Here is a 17484-nt window from a genome sequence, read left to right as displayed (position 1 = left end):
AACGCAGGGGAGAGAGCGACCGTCAGGGAGACACCATGTGAACCGCGGTGGAGAGCACACCTAGGTGGGGAGGTCACCGGCCCAACCCACCACCCTCCAGGAGAATGAGGGCAGGGACAGCAGCAGGGGGCAGCATCCACGTCTCTACGCTTGCAAGGGTTCCCCAAGTCCCTGGCCACTGCTCCCCACTTCCTGCAGCCTCGGTCTCCGCCGGGGGCGTGTGTGAGGGGCGGGGCTGCATGGGGAGGAGGGATTTAAAAAAAAAGCGAGGTAATTAGCATTCTCCGATTCCACTGGCTCTCCGCCGCCCCTGCTTTGCATACGTCCGTCCCACTGGCTGCCCGGGGTTTGCTGGGGTTCGGCTAGGTTTGCAGCCGCCACGGCCGCTGCTGCGCTCCGGTGCAGGGCAGGCTGGCGCCGAGCGAACCAGGGCCGGGAGCTGGGAGCCGGGAGCCGGGAGCCGGGAGCCAGCTGTCCGCGGAGCTGCGGCGACGGCGGCATCTGGGGTGGTCTCAGTCCCACGAACACCGTGGCCGGCGCCCGGTGGCTTCTGCGCCCAGCGGGGCTCAGCGAGGAGCGGTCTAGACACTTTTTATTTTGGAGGAAAGGGTCAAGCCCCGGCGGGAGCTTCCTTCCCGGCCTGGCTCGCTCCCCACTGCGCCCAGCTCCGGCCCGGACTCTGGAAGATGACTCCAGGGTCTGCTCTGTATATTCCAGCGGCGGCGGTTCCGCGAGGCAGCCGAAAGTAGTAACAGTTGGTAGCAGCGGCTGGTGGAAAAGTGAGCCGAGGAGGCGCGGACTCGGCTCTCCTCGCGCCCCGCGGCACTCGCTGCTCCTCGCCTCTCCTTCCCCTTGGCTCCCAGGCGGCTGCAGCATGAAGTGGCGCAGCGATGGCCAGGAGAGGTAAGAAGCCCGTGGTGAGAACGCTGGAGGATCTGACGCTGGACTCGGGTTATGGTGGCGCGGCGGACTCGGTGCGCTCCTCCAACTTGTCTTTGTGCTGTTCCGACTCGCACCCGGCGTCCCCGTATGGCGGGAGCTGCTGGCCGCCTCTAGCTGACTCCATGCACAGCCGGCACAACAGCTTTGACACCGTCAACACTGCCCTGGTGGAAGACTCCGAGGGGCTGGACTGCGCCGGCCAGCACTGCTCGCGGCTGCTGCCGGATCTAGACGAGGTCCCCTGGACTCTCCAGGAGCTGGAGGCGCTGCTACTGCGCTCGCGGGATCCCCGGGCAGGCCCGGCGGTCCCCGGCGGCCTGCCCAAGGACGCGCTGGCCAAGCTGTCGACGCTGGTGAGCCGGGCGCTGGTGCGCATCGCCAAAGAGGCGCAGCGCCTGAGCCTGCGCTTCGCCAAGTGCACCAAGTACGAGATCCAGAGCGCCATGGAGATCGTGCTGTCCTGGGGCCTGGCCGCGCACTGCACGGCGGCTGCGCTGGCCGCACTGTCCCTTTACAACATGAGCAGCGCCGGCGGCGACCGCCTGGGCCGCGGCAAGTCGGCACGCTGCGGCCTCACCTTCTCCGTGGGCCGCGTGTATCGCTGGATGGTGGACAGCCGCGTGGCGCTGCGCATCCACGAGCACGCCGCCATCTACCTGACAGCCTGCATGGAGAGCCTCTTCCGGGACATCTACTCTCGGGTCGTGGCCTCCGGGGTGCCCCGGAGCTGCAGTGGCCCTGTGTCAGGCTCGGGCTCCGGCCCAGGCCCGAGCTCGGGCCCCGGTGCGGCCCCCGGAGCGGATAAAGAGCGGGAGGCGCCCGGGGGAGGAGCGGCGAGCGGCGGCGCCTGCAGCGCAGCCAGCAGCGCCAGCGGGGGCAGCAGCTGTTGCGCTCCGCCGGCCGCCGCGGCCGCCGCAGTCCCGCCGGCTGCCGCCGCCAACCACCACCATCACCACCACCATGCGCTCCACGAGGCGCCCAAGTTCACCGTGGAGACCCTGGAGCACACGGTCAACAACGACTCGGAGATCTGGGGTCTCCTGCAGCCCTACCAGCACCTGATCTGCGGGAAGAACGCCAGCGGTAAGTGTCTGCGCGGGTGCCACTCCCTCTCACCCAACCTGGCCAACTGTTGGCGCAAGTTTGCCTCGGGTCCCCCTCCCGCGTCTTCCCAGCCACGCGCTGCTGTCCCAAGCCGCTGAGGAGGCGGCCGGACTGGAGGTAATCAGAACAAGAGGTTGCCTGTTTCCTCTTGCACTCGGGTGCGCGTATTTTATGGCACTGGTGCTGTCCCAAGTCCGGGAGCGCGAGGTTCCGCCCCCGGTGCGGGGCGGGGCGACAGCTGCCTCCAGCAGGCAGTGAGCAAAACCCAGCACCATTTTTTGGAGCAGGGTTGAGATCATTTGCGCTTAGTACATATACTCCACCCCAGCACTGTTTGTTTTGACCTTGAAGATGCCACTTCCCTGGGCGCATGAATTTGGCTCCCTAGGACTTGGGAGGAGGCTCGTTCCGCTCTCCGCAACCCAGTGCTCCCACTTCCCCCAAGCCCTCGGGGGGCACTCAGTGCACGGGGGAAGGAGGGGCTTGGCGGCCGTACCGGCTGAGTGGTTGAGAGCTTGCTCGGTCTAGACAGTCGTAGAGGTGTGTGTGGTGAGACTGGGGTGCGGGAAGACTTGTCGGTGCCAAGTTTTTCCAGAGCAGTTTTTGAGGGCCAGAGCACACAGCTGGTGGGGGCTGCGGGATGGACAAAGCCCCCGCTTCCAGCCTCCCAGCTCTTGGCCTCTCCATTCCCTCTGGTGGGGAGCTGCAGCTCTCACCACTTGGCTGAAGGAGCGCCTCTGGGGATCTGGGCAGGATGGAGCTGGCGGGGGGCAGTTCTGGAGGGGGTTGTCAGTTTAGGGCGTCGTTTCCAGCAGGTTCTATCATCGTCTCTTCACGCCCCACTGTTTTGAAGGCCTGACCTGGGTAGGTTTGAACCCGCAGTTGTGTCCTTGAAGGGGGTGGGGCCGGGGCGCTTGTTTTCGAGAGCTCTCGCTGGCGGTGCTGCACGTCTGCGAAAGCCGGAGCTAGACACTTCAAAGCTTCAATTTTCCACAGGAAATGGTAGAAGCGTAACTGGAGACTCTAAAGGCGAAATAGAACTTTGTTACATATTCGGCGGTTTGGCCAGAGGTTGCGTGGTTGGAGCTGAAATGCAGTCTTTCTGGGCAGATTTCATTCATGTTGCTGCCTGCCTGTTTCCCGGGGGCTGGAGGAGCACTGCGGTGGGCGGTGCCAAGGGTGTGCATGTGCGTGTGAGAGTCTGTGTGCGCGCGCGTCTGTGCGTGTGTAAGTGTGCTTGTGAGTGTGCGCAGGAACGAGCGGGCGCGCGAGGCGCCCGGCTCCAGCGGAAGCCTTTGGAAACCGACCCTGCAGCCCTCGGTCCCTTCACCTGGATTTGATCATCAGTGGGGGAGGGGGAGGAAGGAGCAAAGCGGGTGTGTGTTTGTGTGTGTTCGGGAGGGGAATCCGCGCTGATCATGGAGACTCTTCGGGATCTCTTTGCCAGAGCCCTTCCCCGTCTGCTGCCAGCCAGGGCACAACCCTCAAAGAGAGGATATCTTCGAGGCCACACACACACACACACACACACACTCACACACACACACACCCTGAAATCTCGACTAGGATGGAAACATCTGGGGAGAAGGCATTGGGCTTTGTATGTGCTTCTTCAGAATGCCGGGATTCACCTGCAAAACCTGGGAGCTTTGGACTGGATTGCTCTTTGTTTGAAACCTTACCTCCACCAAAAAGCACAGAGGGGCTTAATTTCCTTCCTGGTGGCTCCCATGACAATCATCTTTTACTCTTTGCTGCCCCGGACTCCCAACTCCTTACCCACCTTCTGGGCCTGGAACCTCTTCTTTTTTCTTCCTCAGTATTTCCTTTGGAAGGCTCTAGTGTGGAAATCTGGGCACCCTGCCCTACTTCTGTCTTTGCCATTATCCTGAAGTTGTGAGTTTGGGCAAGTCACTTTACATCTTTGGGCCTCGGTTGCCTCATCTGTAAAATAGGGGGCTAGATACGTAATACACCCCCAGGTCCTCTTGTAGCTCTGTGTTAGTTGCTTCTATATTTTGTCAAATCGGTTTTACTTTTATGAACCTTAACAACTTTTAAAAACAGTTTTTGTGTTTACCCTTTTTGGAGGAAGTATAATTTAAGGAAGGAGAAGACCACAGAGTTGGTTTTGGGCAGGGTGAGTGTGTGACGGTTGGGGTTTGCTGCCATCACAACCTCTCCCACACCACAGCGCTTAACTCTTGGGTTTCGGGGCCCCTTCAGCCTCCTCTGGGTATGAGATATACTATAATTTTATTGTGATCTCTTCATGCCTTTTCTTTGGGCTTGTTTAAAATGGCAGGTCATTTATGCAGAAGAGTTAAAGAATGAGTGATTAATTCCTTAGGTATCGGAATTAAACATTAAACATCAAACCTATTTCTTAAACTATTTTGTACGGAGTCTTTCTGATCTGCAAGCCTTATTAAGGACAACATACCTTACATAATAGATTTTCCCTCCTTTAACTTGGTAGCATCATTTATTTATTCATTTGTGAATTCATTTGTTCATCAGCACTTATTACAGTTGCTGAATGCTAGGGTCTGAGCAAGTGCTGGGTAAGAGGTAATAACAGCTAACATGTATCCAGCAGGGCTCTGTATATTGACCCATTTGATCCCCAGTACCTCTTGAAAAGGTACTACACTATTATCCCCATTATATACAGGAAGAAACTGAGGCATAGGGAACTTAAGTGTCTTGCTTATTTCAATGCAGATAGCCTCGCTCCAGAGTCCGTCCTCTTAACTCCTGTCTGTATGACTGTTTAGTGACAGATGAGTTCCCTGCCTTCAGGCATCCCACCTGCCCTTTATTACCCACACAGGTGAACAGAGATGCTTCCTGTCGTATAATTCCTGAATTATATACTTTTTGTTCCTCTCAAATGGAACTGGGCAGAACTGGATTTTACATGTTTTTCTATCCCCTGCTAAGCCTAAGAGAGGCCCTAGTACACAGTTGGAGCTTATTAGATACTTGTTTGAGTTGAGCAAGCTATTGTACTGTATTATACAATGATGTCCTGAAAGAAGCTACTGCTTTTTGAGTTTCTTGAATCATCTTTGCAAGTTTTTCTACTTCGTTGTTATTGTTGTTCTAAAGACGGGGTCTCGCTATGTTGCCCAGGCTGGCCTTAAACTCCTGAGCTCAAGCAATCCTCCCACCTCAGCCGAGTAGCCGGGACTACAGGCAGGCACTGGCTCCAAGTTCTTCTTCCTTGGTTGCCCCTTCTTACTGCCATTTCTGTACCTGTCCACCTTTCTAATTTGCTGCTGCTCAACTGCTCAGGCTAAGGAATTGTGAAACTAGTCACATGGGACTGGATTTGGAAAAAAAAAGATAATTGGCTCTAAAGCGAAAGAAGGCTTAGGGGCTCTCAAAAATCACATCCATGGGCTTGCTGTGGGCATGAACTTTGTGGTTACGTAAAGCCTTTTCAGAACCGGAGTTTTGTGTTGATTTTCAGCTGTTTTGAAGAGCCGGGGAAAGAGCTAAGGGACCCTATCGATGTTTCTGTGGAGTTTTAAAAATTTGACTTGATTGAGCTAAATAAGGAGTGGGCAGAACTACTTCACTGTGCCTTTGTATGTGCTAGTCATTGTACCTTAAACTCCTTTAGAGCTGGCCAGTTCCTACTCATTCTTGAAGACTTGGCTTCAAGAATGAGTTGGTCTTCCTGGCTTCCTTGTGAGGGCTTCCTTGATGCAACCCCTTCTCCGTTCTTATTCATCTCTGTGTCTCCTTCCACATCACTCAGCACAGTGCCTGGCACTTTGTATAATAGATACTCTCTACTGCTTGTTAAATGAATATAACCAGCTCATCCAATTTTAGGCATTTAAAATTTGCCTATCACCTGTAAAGGCAGTTGTTAAGAGAATGGCCTCTGGTGTTGGACCTCTAGGATTTGAATTTCAGGCCTGCCATTTTCTAGCTGTGTGTTCTTAGGTATGTGACCCAACCTCTCTGTCCTCCAGTTTCCTCAGCTGTAAAACAGAGGTAATAATTACAAGGATTAAATGAGATTATGTGTCTAAGGCTATTATAATCTGGCGCTGACACATGGTAGGTGCTAAAATGATGATGATAGTTGTGATAATCCAGGCATAATGGTATGTCATCTCTGTCACATCCAGTTTAATTCATTCCCACATGCTTAGGGTGGATGGAGCCAACAAGGCAGAGAATTTTAACTGGATCCTCCTTTTTAATATAGCACCAAGTAACTCAGTACACCCACCTCAAGGATTGATGCCATGGGCACAGCCTTGTGGCCAGGGTCACAAAAAGATTGTTTTCGTCAAACGAAAATAGCTTATTCTGGGGAGGCTGAGGCAGGAAGATTGCTTGAGGCCAGCAGTTTGAGACCAGCTGAAGCAACATAGTGAGATCTCATCTCTACAATAAATAAATAAATATAAATAAAATAAAATAAAATTAAGGTAGCTTATTTTATTTGCTGTATTTTAAACTTAAATGATATCTATCTTTAGTAAAGGGGTACCAGGAAACTTTCTGGAAGTAGTCCCTTATGTTAGTTGGGATGTGGGTTCAGAGGTATATGCATTTGTCAAATGGGGTTTCACCACGCTGGCCAGGCTGGTATCTAACGGTAAACCTAGTATTTGTGCATTTTGCTGTATTGCGAAATATGCTTCAGTTAAAAAAAAGACACACGAAAAAAAGCCATAGGCATTCTTGAATTAAATTTTGTTTTAAATGTACAATTTGAAGGGCAGACTGGAAGAGGCAGTATGGATGATGAAAAGGAAAGGGAGAAAGACCTTACACTTAGATCTAACCCCAAATTTTCACTCTACCATTCTCTAGCAAGTGACTTAATTTTGCTGAACTTGGTTTTCTCATCTGTACAGTGAGGATTACAAAACAAAAGAAGATGTATTTTAAAAAGGAAGAAAACTCAAACCGATCACAAAGGGCGATTACAAAGATTAAATCAGATACAGTTTATAAAAGCACCTGCCACATAGTAGGCACTCGATAATAATGGCTTCCTCAAAAAACAGATTATTCAGGCTGGAGATAATAATAATACTTGGGGGATTTTGAATAGTCTCTTTCATTTCAGGGATCCCCAATCACTTGATAAACATTAATTAACACAAGCCCTCACCTGTCAGCACGGTCTTGGAGGGTAGGTTGGTTTTCAGGTCTCTTGCTTTTCTATTGTCTCTGCACAAAATGCTTGCTCAGCTGTTCTCCTGTCCCTAAACTGGTCATGCTGTTCTGTGGAGTAATGTTGCTGTGTTGGACGAAAAATGTCACAGAAGGAACCCACCTTCTTAAGAGGAACAGCAAACGCTATCTCAAGAGCCAGCTGTAGCAGTGTCTGTGCTCACAGAGCACCTTTTTAATTAACTGGCTTGATGTAAATTAAAACTTGGAATTTGGGTCAGTAGAGGGTGATCTGGTTTTCTGTGCAGACCTGTTAGTTCAGTGCTGGGGCATTTGCAAGTTGGGTGTTTCCTGAAACATAAAATAAAAATAACAAAATAAAACAATGAAGGACTAACCTGAAGACCTGGTGTCAAGGGCAGAGTTGATGAACTTTGAATAGAAGGAAGGCCTCTAATTCTGAGTCTGTTAGTATTTGTGACCTTGAGCCAGGCACCAAACTCATTATTACCAAACTTATTATCTACTGAGAGGTAAATACAAAATAGTAATTGACTCTGGAGTCAGGCACACCTGTAAGCTGCAGTTTCCCTATCTGTAAAATGGGTATTATAATAAACAGCTCTACTTGTATAGCTTATTATATGCCAGGCACTATTTTAAGAGCTTTATGTATTACAGTCATTATAGTTACATCAGCTATTATTATTATTATTGAGATGGAGTTTTGCTCTTGTTGCCCACGCTGGAGTGCAATGGCGCAATCTTAGCTCACTGCAACCTCCGCCTCCCAGGTTCAAGAGATTCTCCTGCCTCAGCCTCCTGAGTAACTGGGATTACAGGCATGCGCCACCACGCCCAGCTAATTTTGTATTTTTAGTAGAGACAGGGTTTCACCATGCTGGCCAGGCTGGTTTCGAACTTCTGACCTCAGGTGACCCACCCATCTCCGCCTCCCAAAGTGCTGGGATTACAGGCATGAGCCACAGTGCCTAGCCTCATCAGCTATTATTAAAGACAGTTCAGAAATCTCAGTAGCTTAACACAATAGAAATTCATTTCTTATACACTTAAACTCTGATTGGGAGAGGAGTGGGGTTGGAGGAGGCAGGAGGGTCATTTAGGTACCAAGCTTGATTAATGGAGAGTTTGCCTTTTTTATCTTCTACGTGTGGTCTTCAGTGCCTTCCTTGGGCATTCATCCAGCCAGTAGGTAGAGGGAGATAGTGAGTGTGGAGGAGCTTAAGAAAGGTGATATAGGCTAAGCCTGGAGGGACTTAACATTGCTTGTGTTCACATATCATTGACCAGATGTATCATTGACTCTCTGACCACCAATTCGTGTGTGCCTGCTTCTTCCTATGCACAAAATACATCCTCTTTTCCCTAAGGGAGGAACCCACATTTTTTCTGACCCCTGCTTCCAACTTCAAGTTCAGAGTCATGGATAGTCCTATCCATGAAGCTGAGTGTGGCACCTCACCATGGTCCAGGGACCCATGAGGGAAAACAAACATATTATCTGCCACTCTGCATTCATATCCCACATCTGAGCAGGGTGGGATAACCATCATGAAACTCCCATTTGGAAAAGATAATCATGGAAGGTACGTACACATCTGTCACTTGTCCTCAGTAGTGATGAAATCTTGACAAGCAAGCACTGTGGAGTAGTATCCTAGCAGTGGGTGAAGTTCCTGGATTAGGTCCTGATTCTTCTCCTGATGGGAATTTACTGGTTCATTGTTCTCCACACTCTCAGCTGTGCTGGTGGGAGGATTTTCTTTGTTATTTTTCATAGCCACACCTGAAGCTGGTCGTGGGCAGTATGGCCTTCTTGGGGGCTCTAAATCTTTTGTGACCTAGTTCTTTCCCTTGAACCTCTGGGGGTCCAAGGATTGTTTTAATGCTGTAACAGTAAAAGACTATTAAAATCAAGGTTTATAGATTTTGCAATGCAATTCCCTCAACAACTTAGACTTTCATCTATGATGTCTAATATGCCAGTAGCCACACCCAAAGTTATTTCCTAGACTTAATTCTGAAGCCCGGATTATTACTTCCTTTTCCCCATACCTCTCTTTCTCTCTAAATTTAATGGCAGCTACCTTGAGGCCATCAGACTTAGGTGGGATGCTTATATTCTTAATATGATACTTCTTTCACTTAAATGTCTTCTCACTCTTTTGTCTTATTGTTTGGGGTTTAGACATAGTTGTCTGTTTTTACCTCTCCATTATTCCTTTCTAAAATTACTTTCAAACTGGTTAATTTATGCCTGAGTTCTTCTCTTTCCCTAGTACCTTACTTAATTCAGCCAGGAACAGTTAGCAAACTCTATTACCATTATTTTTTCCAGTCTCTTTCTATAGAGCATACAGGCTTAGTAGGCATGAGCTCTGACTGCCAAGTTATCATAGATGACAGTTTAATGAGACATTTTACTTCTGTATCACATGGGTCTCCAGTTTTCCAAGCTCTCCTATAACCTGCTACGTGACTTCTAAGCCAATGTCACATGTTTTAAGCAGCCCACTTCTGGAACTAAGTTCTATATTAGTTAGGGTAATGCTAGCTGATGCGTCAGATAAATCCCAACATCTTAGTGGCTGAACATAATAAAAGCTGCTTTCTCATTCATGTAGAGTCCACCTGACGGCAGGGGAGAGAGGTGCTCTGTCTGTGGAAGTTGATGGAAGCTCTGCCATGTTGGACACATAACTCCTGGAGACGTCTCTGATTGAGGATGATAGAGAATGTGGAGGATTATAATACAGTCCTGGGTTGTGGGTGTGTCAATTCCTTCCACATTCCAGTGACCAGCACTCAGTCACATGGCCTCCACTAGATGTAAGGGGGCTGAAAATTATGGTCTCTGGCAGGGCAGCCACCCACAGCCCCAAGTCTACACTATCAGAGGGGCATAAGTATTTAATAGAGAGCTAGCCATCTCAACAACCTTACGAAGCAGGCGCTATTATTATCCCCATTTTACAGATTAAGAATTTGGGGAACAGAAGGTTTAATGAGTTTGCTTAAGGTGACATGGCTTGCAAGTGGCCGGCCAGATCTGAATTAGGCATTTGGCAGACTGCCTTATAGAATGCTTGTGAGGATTAAAATGACATAATGAATGTGAAATGTTGATCCTAGCATCTCATATGCACTTAATAACTGTTATCTTTATTATTATCGATAGTTTCATTCTATACTGACAGTGGAGTGGATTAACAGTGAATGGATGTGAAGGTAAAATGTCAATCTGAACGAGTGGGTGCTCCAGGAAAATTGTATTACGTGTATGTCTTTTCTTCTTTGCCGTCTCCTGCATTTTATCCACAGGGGGAACTACCAGTTGCTGAACCAGGGACTATTCCAGGATTTCCACACACATGACTTCATTTAATCTCCACACTTTTCTGTGAAATGACCGTTTCTTATCCCCATTGTGCTGAGGAAGAAACTGAGGCTCAGAAAAGTTTAGCAACTAGTTCAGGATGCCATGGCTACAAAGTGGTTGAGTTGGGATTTGGGCTCAAGAGCCTGTGCTCCGAACTGCCACAGCCCAGTGGTGAAATCTGGATCATAGGGGCCTCCAGGAGGATCCCAGCAGGACTTCAGTGCAGCCTGAGGGGCGTGTGGGATAGAGGGCGGGGCTTGCCTTGGTGGTGGTGGTTATGGTTGACGATTGTCCTTGTGCATAATATGTGGTCGCAGGTCTTTTTTTAGTCCCCGCCGGCTTCCCCTCTCCCTGGCTGCCCCATGAGTCACTTCCCAGCTGTCCATCAGATCACAGCGTAGCCTCCTCAGCTGAGGCCCTGGGGAAATAGCTGGCTTTATCGTCTCCAGGGACAGCTCCCTCCATACCCTGCCTAGCTGGGTGGGCTCAGTGCCATAAGAAGCACAGGCCCTCTCACAAGTAGAACTGAATTCAGAAAACTGTGGCATAGGGGAGAATTGATTCTATTTCTACTGCAGAGGAGACTGAGCTTGGTCCTCCCTGAGAATCACAGAGCTGGGTTTTTCCCAGACTCTGGAGTTAGGTGGACCGGGGTTCAAATGGAGTTAGGTGGACCAGGGTTCAAATGGAGTTAGGTGGACCGGGGTTCAAATGGAGTTAGGTGGACCGGGGTTCAAATGGAGTTAGGTGGACCGGGGTTCAAATGGAGTTAGGTGGACCGGGGTTCAAATGGAGTTAGGTGGACCGGGGTTCAAATGGAGTTAGGTGGACCAGGGTTCAAATGGAGTTAGGTGGACCGGGGTTCAAATGGTGTTAGGTGGACCGGGGTTCAAATGGAGTTAGGTGGGCCGGGGTTCAAATGGAGTTAGGTGGACCGGGGTTCAAATGGAGTTAGGTGGACCGGGGTTCAAATGGAGTTAGGTGGACCGGGGTTCAAATGGAGTTAGGTGGACCGGGGTTCAAATGGAGTTAGGTGGACCGGGGTTCAAATGGAGTTAGGTGGACCTGGGTTCAAATGGAGTTAGGTGGGCCAGGGTTCAAATTCTGGCTCTATTGCCTACAAGCCAGGTGATCTTGGGCAAGCCAATTCGTCCTTCCCAGCCTCAATTTTCTCCTCTGCTTAATAAGGATAATGGTAGCACTTCCTCATAAAGAAAATGTCGTTGAGAGAATAAAATGAGTTAATTCATATAAAAGTCTTTAGAATAATATTGGACACATCATAAATACTCAATATCTGTTAATAATCATCATCATTATTATTAAGAGCTTAAGCAGTGCCAGCCTCCTTGCTTAAAGAACTGCTCCCTGGATGCTGCCTCATTTACTGAGTGACTGAAAAGCTTTCTGTAGTTTGTCAGTAAACAGACTTCTGGACTTTGACCACTTATTAGCTGTGTGATGTCCAGCAAGTTACCTAACCTCTCTGTGACTCAGTCTTTCCCTTTGTTACATGAGAGTAATAGTGAAAACTAATTCTGAAGGCTGTTGGGAAGTGCCTGACAGGTAGAAATTGCTTCATACATGTTGGCTATTGTGGGGTTTTATTATATTCATTATCACTGTTTCTATAGGCACTGTGTTAAGTGTTGAGCAAGCTCCTGTGCTCATGGAGCTTGCAGGCCTGTGCTGGGTTTAATTTATTCATCAAAGAATTATGCAGATGTAAATTTACAACTGGTGACACGTGCAACAAAGGAGAGACATACAGGCTATTAGAGTCTTTACCACGGCTCTTGATGTGGTTGGGAGTAAGGCTTCACTAAGGAAATGGGGAAGTGAGGCTTGAGTGAGGCTTGAATGAGGCTGAAGCATGGCCAAGTTGGTGGAAAAGGTAGGAAGAATACTTGGTGAATACAAACTGCATGTGCAAAGGGCCTGTGGCAGAGGAGAGCATGGGGGGAAGGTAGAATGGCCAGTGCAGCTGGAATGGGAGAGGGTAGGGAGGGAGCCTGGTAGAGGTTAGACTAAGCATCTGCCAGATGAAGCAGGCTTTTACAGAGGGCACTGGAGAGCCCTTGAAAGCTTTTGAGGGAGATGCAGTGATGAGATTTGTGTTCTAAAAAGATTATGTTGGCAGTAGTTCAGAGACCAGACTGGAAGGGTGAACGTGGGAAGGCTGGTTAGGTATTGTCATCATCCCCATCTTACCCAGGAAGAATCTGAGGCTGTGACACATTAAGTCAGTTGCCCAAAGTTGCTAAGACAATAAGTAGAGAACTCAATTTAAAAACATAGAATTTAAGTCTGAGGGACTTCAAATTTGACCTTCCTCTCACCATACCATGCCTCATTCCAAGGGAGCATCTGGTTTAACTCTCACATTTTACAGATGTAGAAACTGAGGCCCAGATTGGGATACTGTCTTGTCCAAGATCACACAGCAGAGCTGGAACCGGTATCCCAGGTTTCTGGATTTTTAGAGCCCATCTCCCATCTGCAGTGATGTATTGTCTCCTCTAAACCAGATCACTCGTGGGAAGCATAGTGGGATGAGAGCCTGCATTGTCGACAGCAGTTTGGAGATTAATTTACGATCCAGCTGTAATATCTCCAGTTTTACTATACATCTCACCGTAAAATAAATGCTAGTCTGGAACATGTGGAGGTCCCCATTAGATCGTGGCTGAACCAATGAAAGCAATTACTGTGAAGATCAGGTGTGCTAAATGCAGAATCAAATTAACAGTTCCCCTGTGCATTCATATCTAAAAGCAAATCAGAGAGGATGCTTTGAGGAGGGGTAAGTGAAATCTTAAAGTACAGTGCCTACCTCCGAGGTTGAGGCTGCATGGATTAACTGATTTTCTTTGGGTGGTATGTGTCATTGTTCCTTCTTAATCCCAGCTCAGGGTACCACCCAGGGAGTCATGATGTGCCCAAGAAGCAAGCCGGACTTAAATTACCTTTCTTTCTCTGGATGCTTCTGAGCATTTCAAGTACTGGGGAAGTGGCACAGCCTTTTTCTCTCTCTGCCTCCTCCCTCAGCCCCTTTCAGCCTTCTCTATGCTGACTTTGAAGTTTAGGGGCTGGGCTCAGCCTCGTGAGCAAAGCCACAGGTGCTTCCTGCCCTCATGGAGCTTGCAGGCTTGAGGCGGGTTTAGTTTATTCACAGATAGTCACACAGATGTCAAACTGCACCCATGACAGTTGCTCCGGGGGAGAGGTTCACGGGGCCAGGAGTGTTTGATGGGGACAAAGCCTCCTTAGACTGCGGGGTGAGGTCCAGGGCGGTGCCTGCAAGGAGAGGAGCTGCCCCTCCCTTGTGCTTCCGTGGGGACCGGGGACACCAGGCATTCAGAGGTGGAAGGCTCCTTGTCAGCCTCTTCCACCTGGTGCTGGTGGTGACACAGGCGGTGGGGAAGCCTGCAGGGATGGGGTGGGTAAGGATGTGATCTGTGCACAGGTGATTGGAGCTCCTCCTTCCCACCCGGAAGTCTGCACCACCAGGGCAGGCAGAGAGCCGAGAGCAGGGAATCTCATCCCCATGTCAGCGCCTCTGATTCTGCTCAATCTCCTTCCCTTTGGAAGCCCTCCCCACCCTCCTCCTGCTCCTGCCATTCTGCAGCTGCCATTGTTGGGGCCAGATGATAGGCCTCTGGTTCAGCTTGCTGCGGCAGCCATGGTGGATGGAGGGCAGGGGCCTCCCCTCCCCCCGCCCCACCTCTCCCCACCTGGGTCCGCTGGCTGCTCTTGCTGATTTGGCTGCTGCTCTAAGTTTTCTCTCTCCCAGCATGAGAGCTATGGATTAAGGAAACAGACCAAGAGTGAGCTGGCACCTTCACAGCCTCTGATGGCCCCATGATGTGGAGCCTCGAGGGGCAGCTGGGAGCCTGTGCTGGGGTAGGAATTTGCTTGAGCCCCGCAGTGCATGGGAAGCCGTCGCTTGGCTCAGGCCCCGGAGGGTGGGCTCCTGCTGTGTGACCTCACGCTCCTGACCTCTCTGAGCCTCATTGCCCTCACATGGGAGTTGGAAATAATGATCACACCAGGTTCTGGTGTTGATAGAGTTGGACGTGTCTAATGAGGCGATGCTTTGGAAAACCAAGAAGCCCAGCACATCGTCATGGTAAAAGCTGACACGTTCTGACCATTTGCCACACTCCTGGCACCATTTTAGGTAATGGAGAGCATTAGCTGCTCTATGAGACAGGTATGGTTATCATCTCTGTTTTACAGATGAGGACACCCGGGAGAGATGGATAGACTTGCTCAAAGTCCTACAGTTAGTAAGTTGCAGAGTGGGGACTCCGTCCCTGGTTCTCGGCGCCTGTTCCTAACCACCATGCCTTGAGGAGGGAATATGGGGTGTGAGAGAGATCTGACTCAGAAATCATGGAAGATGACTGAGGAATACTTACCCAGGCACCTGGGGTGAGTAACATCACCCCTGTCAGGGGCAGAGAAGTGAGTCAGCTGGCCCGAGACTGTGTGGCTAGTAGCAGCAGAGGCCGGGGTTGAACCCAGGCCATCCTGCCTCAAGGCCTGAGCACACATGAGGGGAGGAGGGAAGAAGATGTGAGTCTCCCCAGGCCACGCCATGTGATGTTGTGACCCGTGGCAAGGCCCTGTTCTCCTACTGGCCCTGCTAGGGTTGGGCTACAGATTTGCCACTGCTGAGCTTCCCAGAAGCCTGTGCAAAAGGAGCAATTATGAGCCGACTCACAATTCTTTGTGTGGTGGATGAGACAGCAATAAACTAGCTGCTATAGCTGTGCCTGTTGCTTAGGCCAGAAAGAAATTTCTCAGTAGGAGACTAGAAGCCATTATTAAGTTTCATTTAGAGACCTCACATTTCAGCCCATGGTTGTTAAGGAAGAACAATGGTAGCTGCTTCTTGATCTGCAAAGGGTCTCTCCCACCCATCCCTGCTGCCTTCACCCCCTCCCTCATTCCTTATGGAATGTCCAATTGTTGTCCTTTGTGTATAAACAGAAGGCAGGGGTTGGGGCAGCATATGACTCTTCCTCCTATGTTCTGGAGGAGGGTCTTAGGGTCAGAAGGTGGCCTGAAAGTTTATATCTAAGTCAGATGGCCTGTAGAGAAGCAGAGTGAGTTCATATGCTCCTCTGGGACAAAATAAGCAGATCACACATTGCACCTGCAAATATAGTCATCAGCAAGCTGGGGTGCAAGTTTAGGGGGGCAGGAGAGAGCAGGGTGAGACCTGGGCTTTGGAGAGATTTCATCGGTGTGGTCAGATGGGACAGCGCTTGAGGGTTTAGTGCCAGAAGAGGACATGAGGCCCGTTCTAGAACAAGCTGTGTTGATTTCACGCAAGTGACTTAACCTCTTTGGACTTGTTTCCTCATCAGAAAAATGGAGATAAGAAATATACCAGGTTCCCAGAATTGTTTTGAGGCTCAAAGGAGTCCTCAGATGTAAAAGTGCTCTGTAAACTATAAAATAACCATTCATTCAATCATTTATTCAATAGATATTTATTGAGAGCCTACTATATACCAGGTATGGTTTTAGATACTTAGCATCCATCAGTCCATAGAAAAAAATCATTGCCTTTACAGAACTTACATTCTAGTGGGAGAGACCCTACATAATAAACACACTGAATAAGTAAAAGTGTTAGAAGGTGACACCTGCCGTGGAAAAAATAAATCAGAGTAAGGGGAATTGGGAGAGTAGGGGATGGTTGCAATGATAACATGGTCAGAGTGGCCTCACTCCAAAGATGACATTGGTGTAGAAAGATGAAGGAGGTGAGGGAATTGATTATGTTGGTATCTGGGAGAAACCTGTTTCAGGCAGAGGGAACAGCCAGTGTAAGGGCATTGAGGCAGGAATAGCTAAGAACCCATTGTGGTGGAGAAGCATGAGTGAGCCAAGAGGAATGAAAGGTGAAAGCACAGGGTCACCGTAAGCCAGGTTGGGTAGGGCCCCATAGGTCATTGTAGACTTTAGCTTTCATTCTGAGTGAACTGGGAAGCCATGGCAGGGTTTTGAATAAGGATTGGCAGGTCTGGTTGAAGATGGACTCCAGAGGAACAAGAGTGCAGGCAGGGAGACCAGTGTGTGGAGGCTCTTCCAGTAGCCCAGGCAGGAGAGGACGGTGGCCTAGCCAGGGTGCTAGCAGTGGAGGTGGGCTAGGAAGAGGCTTCTGGCTATAACTAAAAGGTGGAGTCACCAAGCTCATGTTGATACATTGGGTGTGGGGTGTGAGGGAACGAGGGGGGTTAAGGAAGACTCTGAAGGGTTTTTGGTTTGGACAAAGAGGAGGATGGAGTTATCTTAAACTGAGATGGGAAAGACCGTGGAAAGAGCAGGTTTGGATATGGCAGGAAAATCAGGACTCCAGCTTGGGACGGGCAAAGTTCGAGTGTCTTTTAGGTGTCCAGGAGATGTTAACCAGGCCGTTGGATACTCATTCAGGAGTATCTCGAATTCAGGAGAGAGGATGGTTTGGAGATACAAATTTGGGAGTTGAGAGCATGTGGATGGTATTTCAAACCATGAGGTGGGCAAGGTCACAGAGGGAGTGAGTATAGAAGGGACAAGAAGACCAAAGACAGAGCCCTTCCTTGGGCCAGACGGAAGAGGAGGAACCAGCAGAGGAGGCTGAGAAGGAGCAGCCAAGTGAGGAGGAGAACTGGGAATGTCCTAGAAGTTAACAGAAGATAGTGTGTCCCCAAGGAAGAAGTAGTCCCTTGCATCAGGTGGTATTTGAGATAGTTACTCCCACTGTACCCCCAAACTCTGTGAGTATTTCTGTCTGCAACTCTTGGGGACTGTTTCAGGCCCTATGAAGAAGCACCATTGAGGCCAGGTGCAGTGGCCTATGCCTGTTATCCCAGTGCTTTGGGAGGCCAAGGTGGGAG

General features: G+C 49.6%; 1 protein-coding gene across 2 annotated transcripts in view; it reads left to right on the top strand.

The window, feature by feature from the left end:
• The first annotated feature begins 375 nt into the window (after positions 1-375).
• ABTB3 (ankyrin repeat and BTB domain containing 3) overlaps positions 376-17484 on the top strand; it is a 351655-nt gene continuing 334546 nt past the window's right edge. For both annotated transcript variants that reach the window (XM_032168796.2, XM_032168795.2), the window contains exon 1: positions 376-2025. In XM_032168796.2, coding sequence (XP_032024687.1) covers positions 891-2025 — 1135 coding nt within the window. In that variant the 5' untranslated portion in view covers positions 376-890. The remainder of the gene's footprint in view (positions 2026-17484) is intronic.

This window comes from Hylobates moloch, unplaced genomic scaffold (genome assembly GCF_009828535.3).
Source record: "Hylobates moloch isolate HMO894 unplaced genomic scaffold, HMol_V3 SCAFFOLD_12, whole genome shotgun sequence".
Lineage (NCBI taxonomy): Eukaryota > Metazoa > Chordata > Mammalia > Primates > Hylobatidae > Hylobates > Hylobates moloch.
The sequence above is the reverse complement of the archived record's forward strand: the minus strand, read 5'-3'. Positions and strand labels throughout refer to the sequence as shown.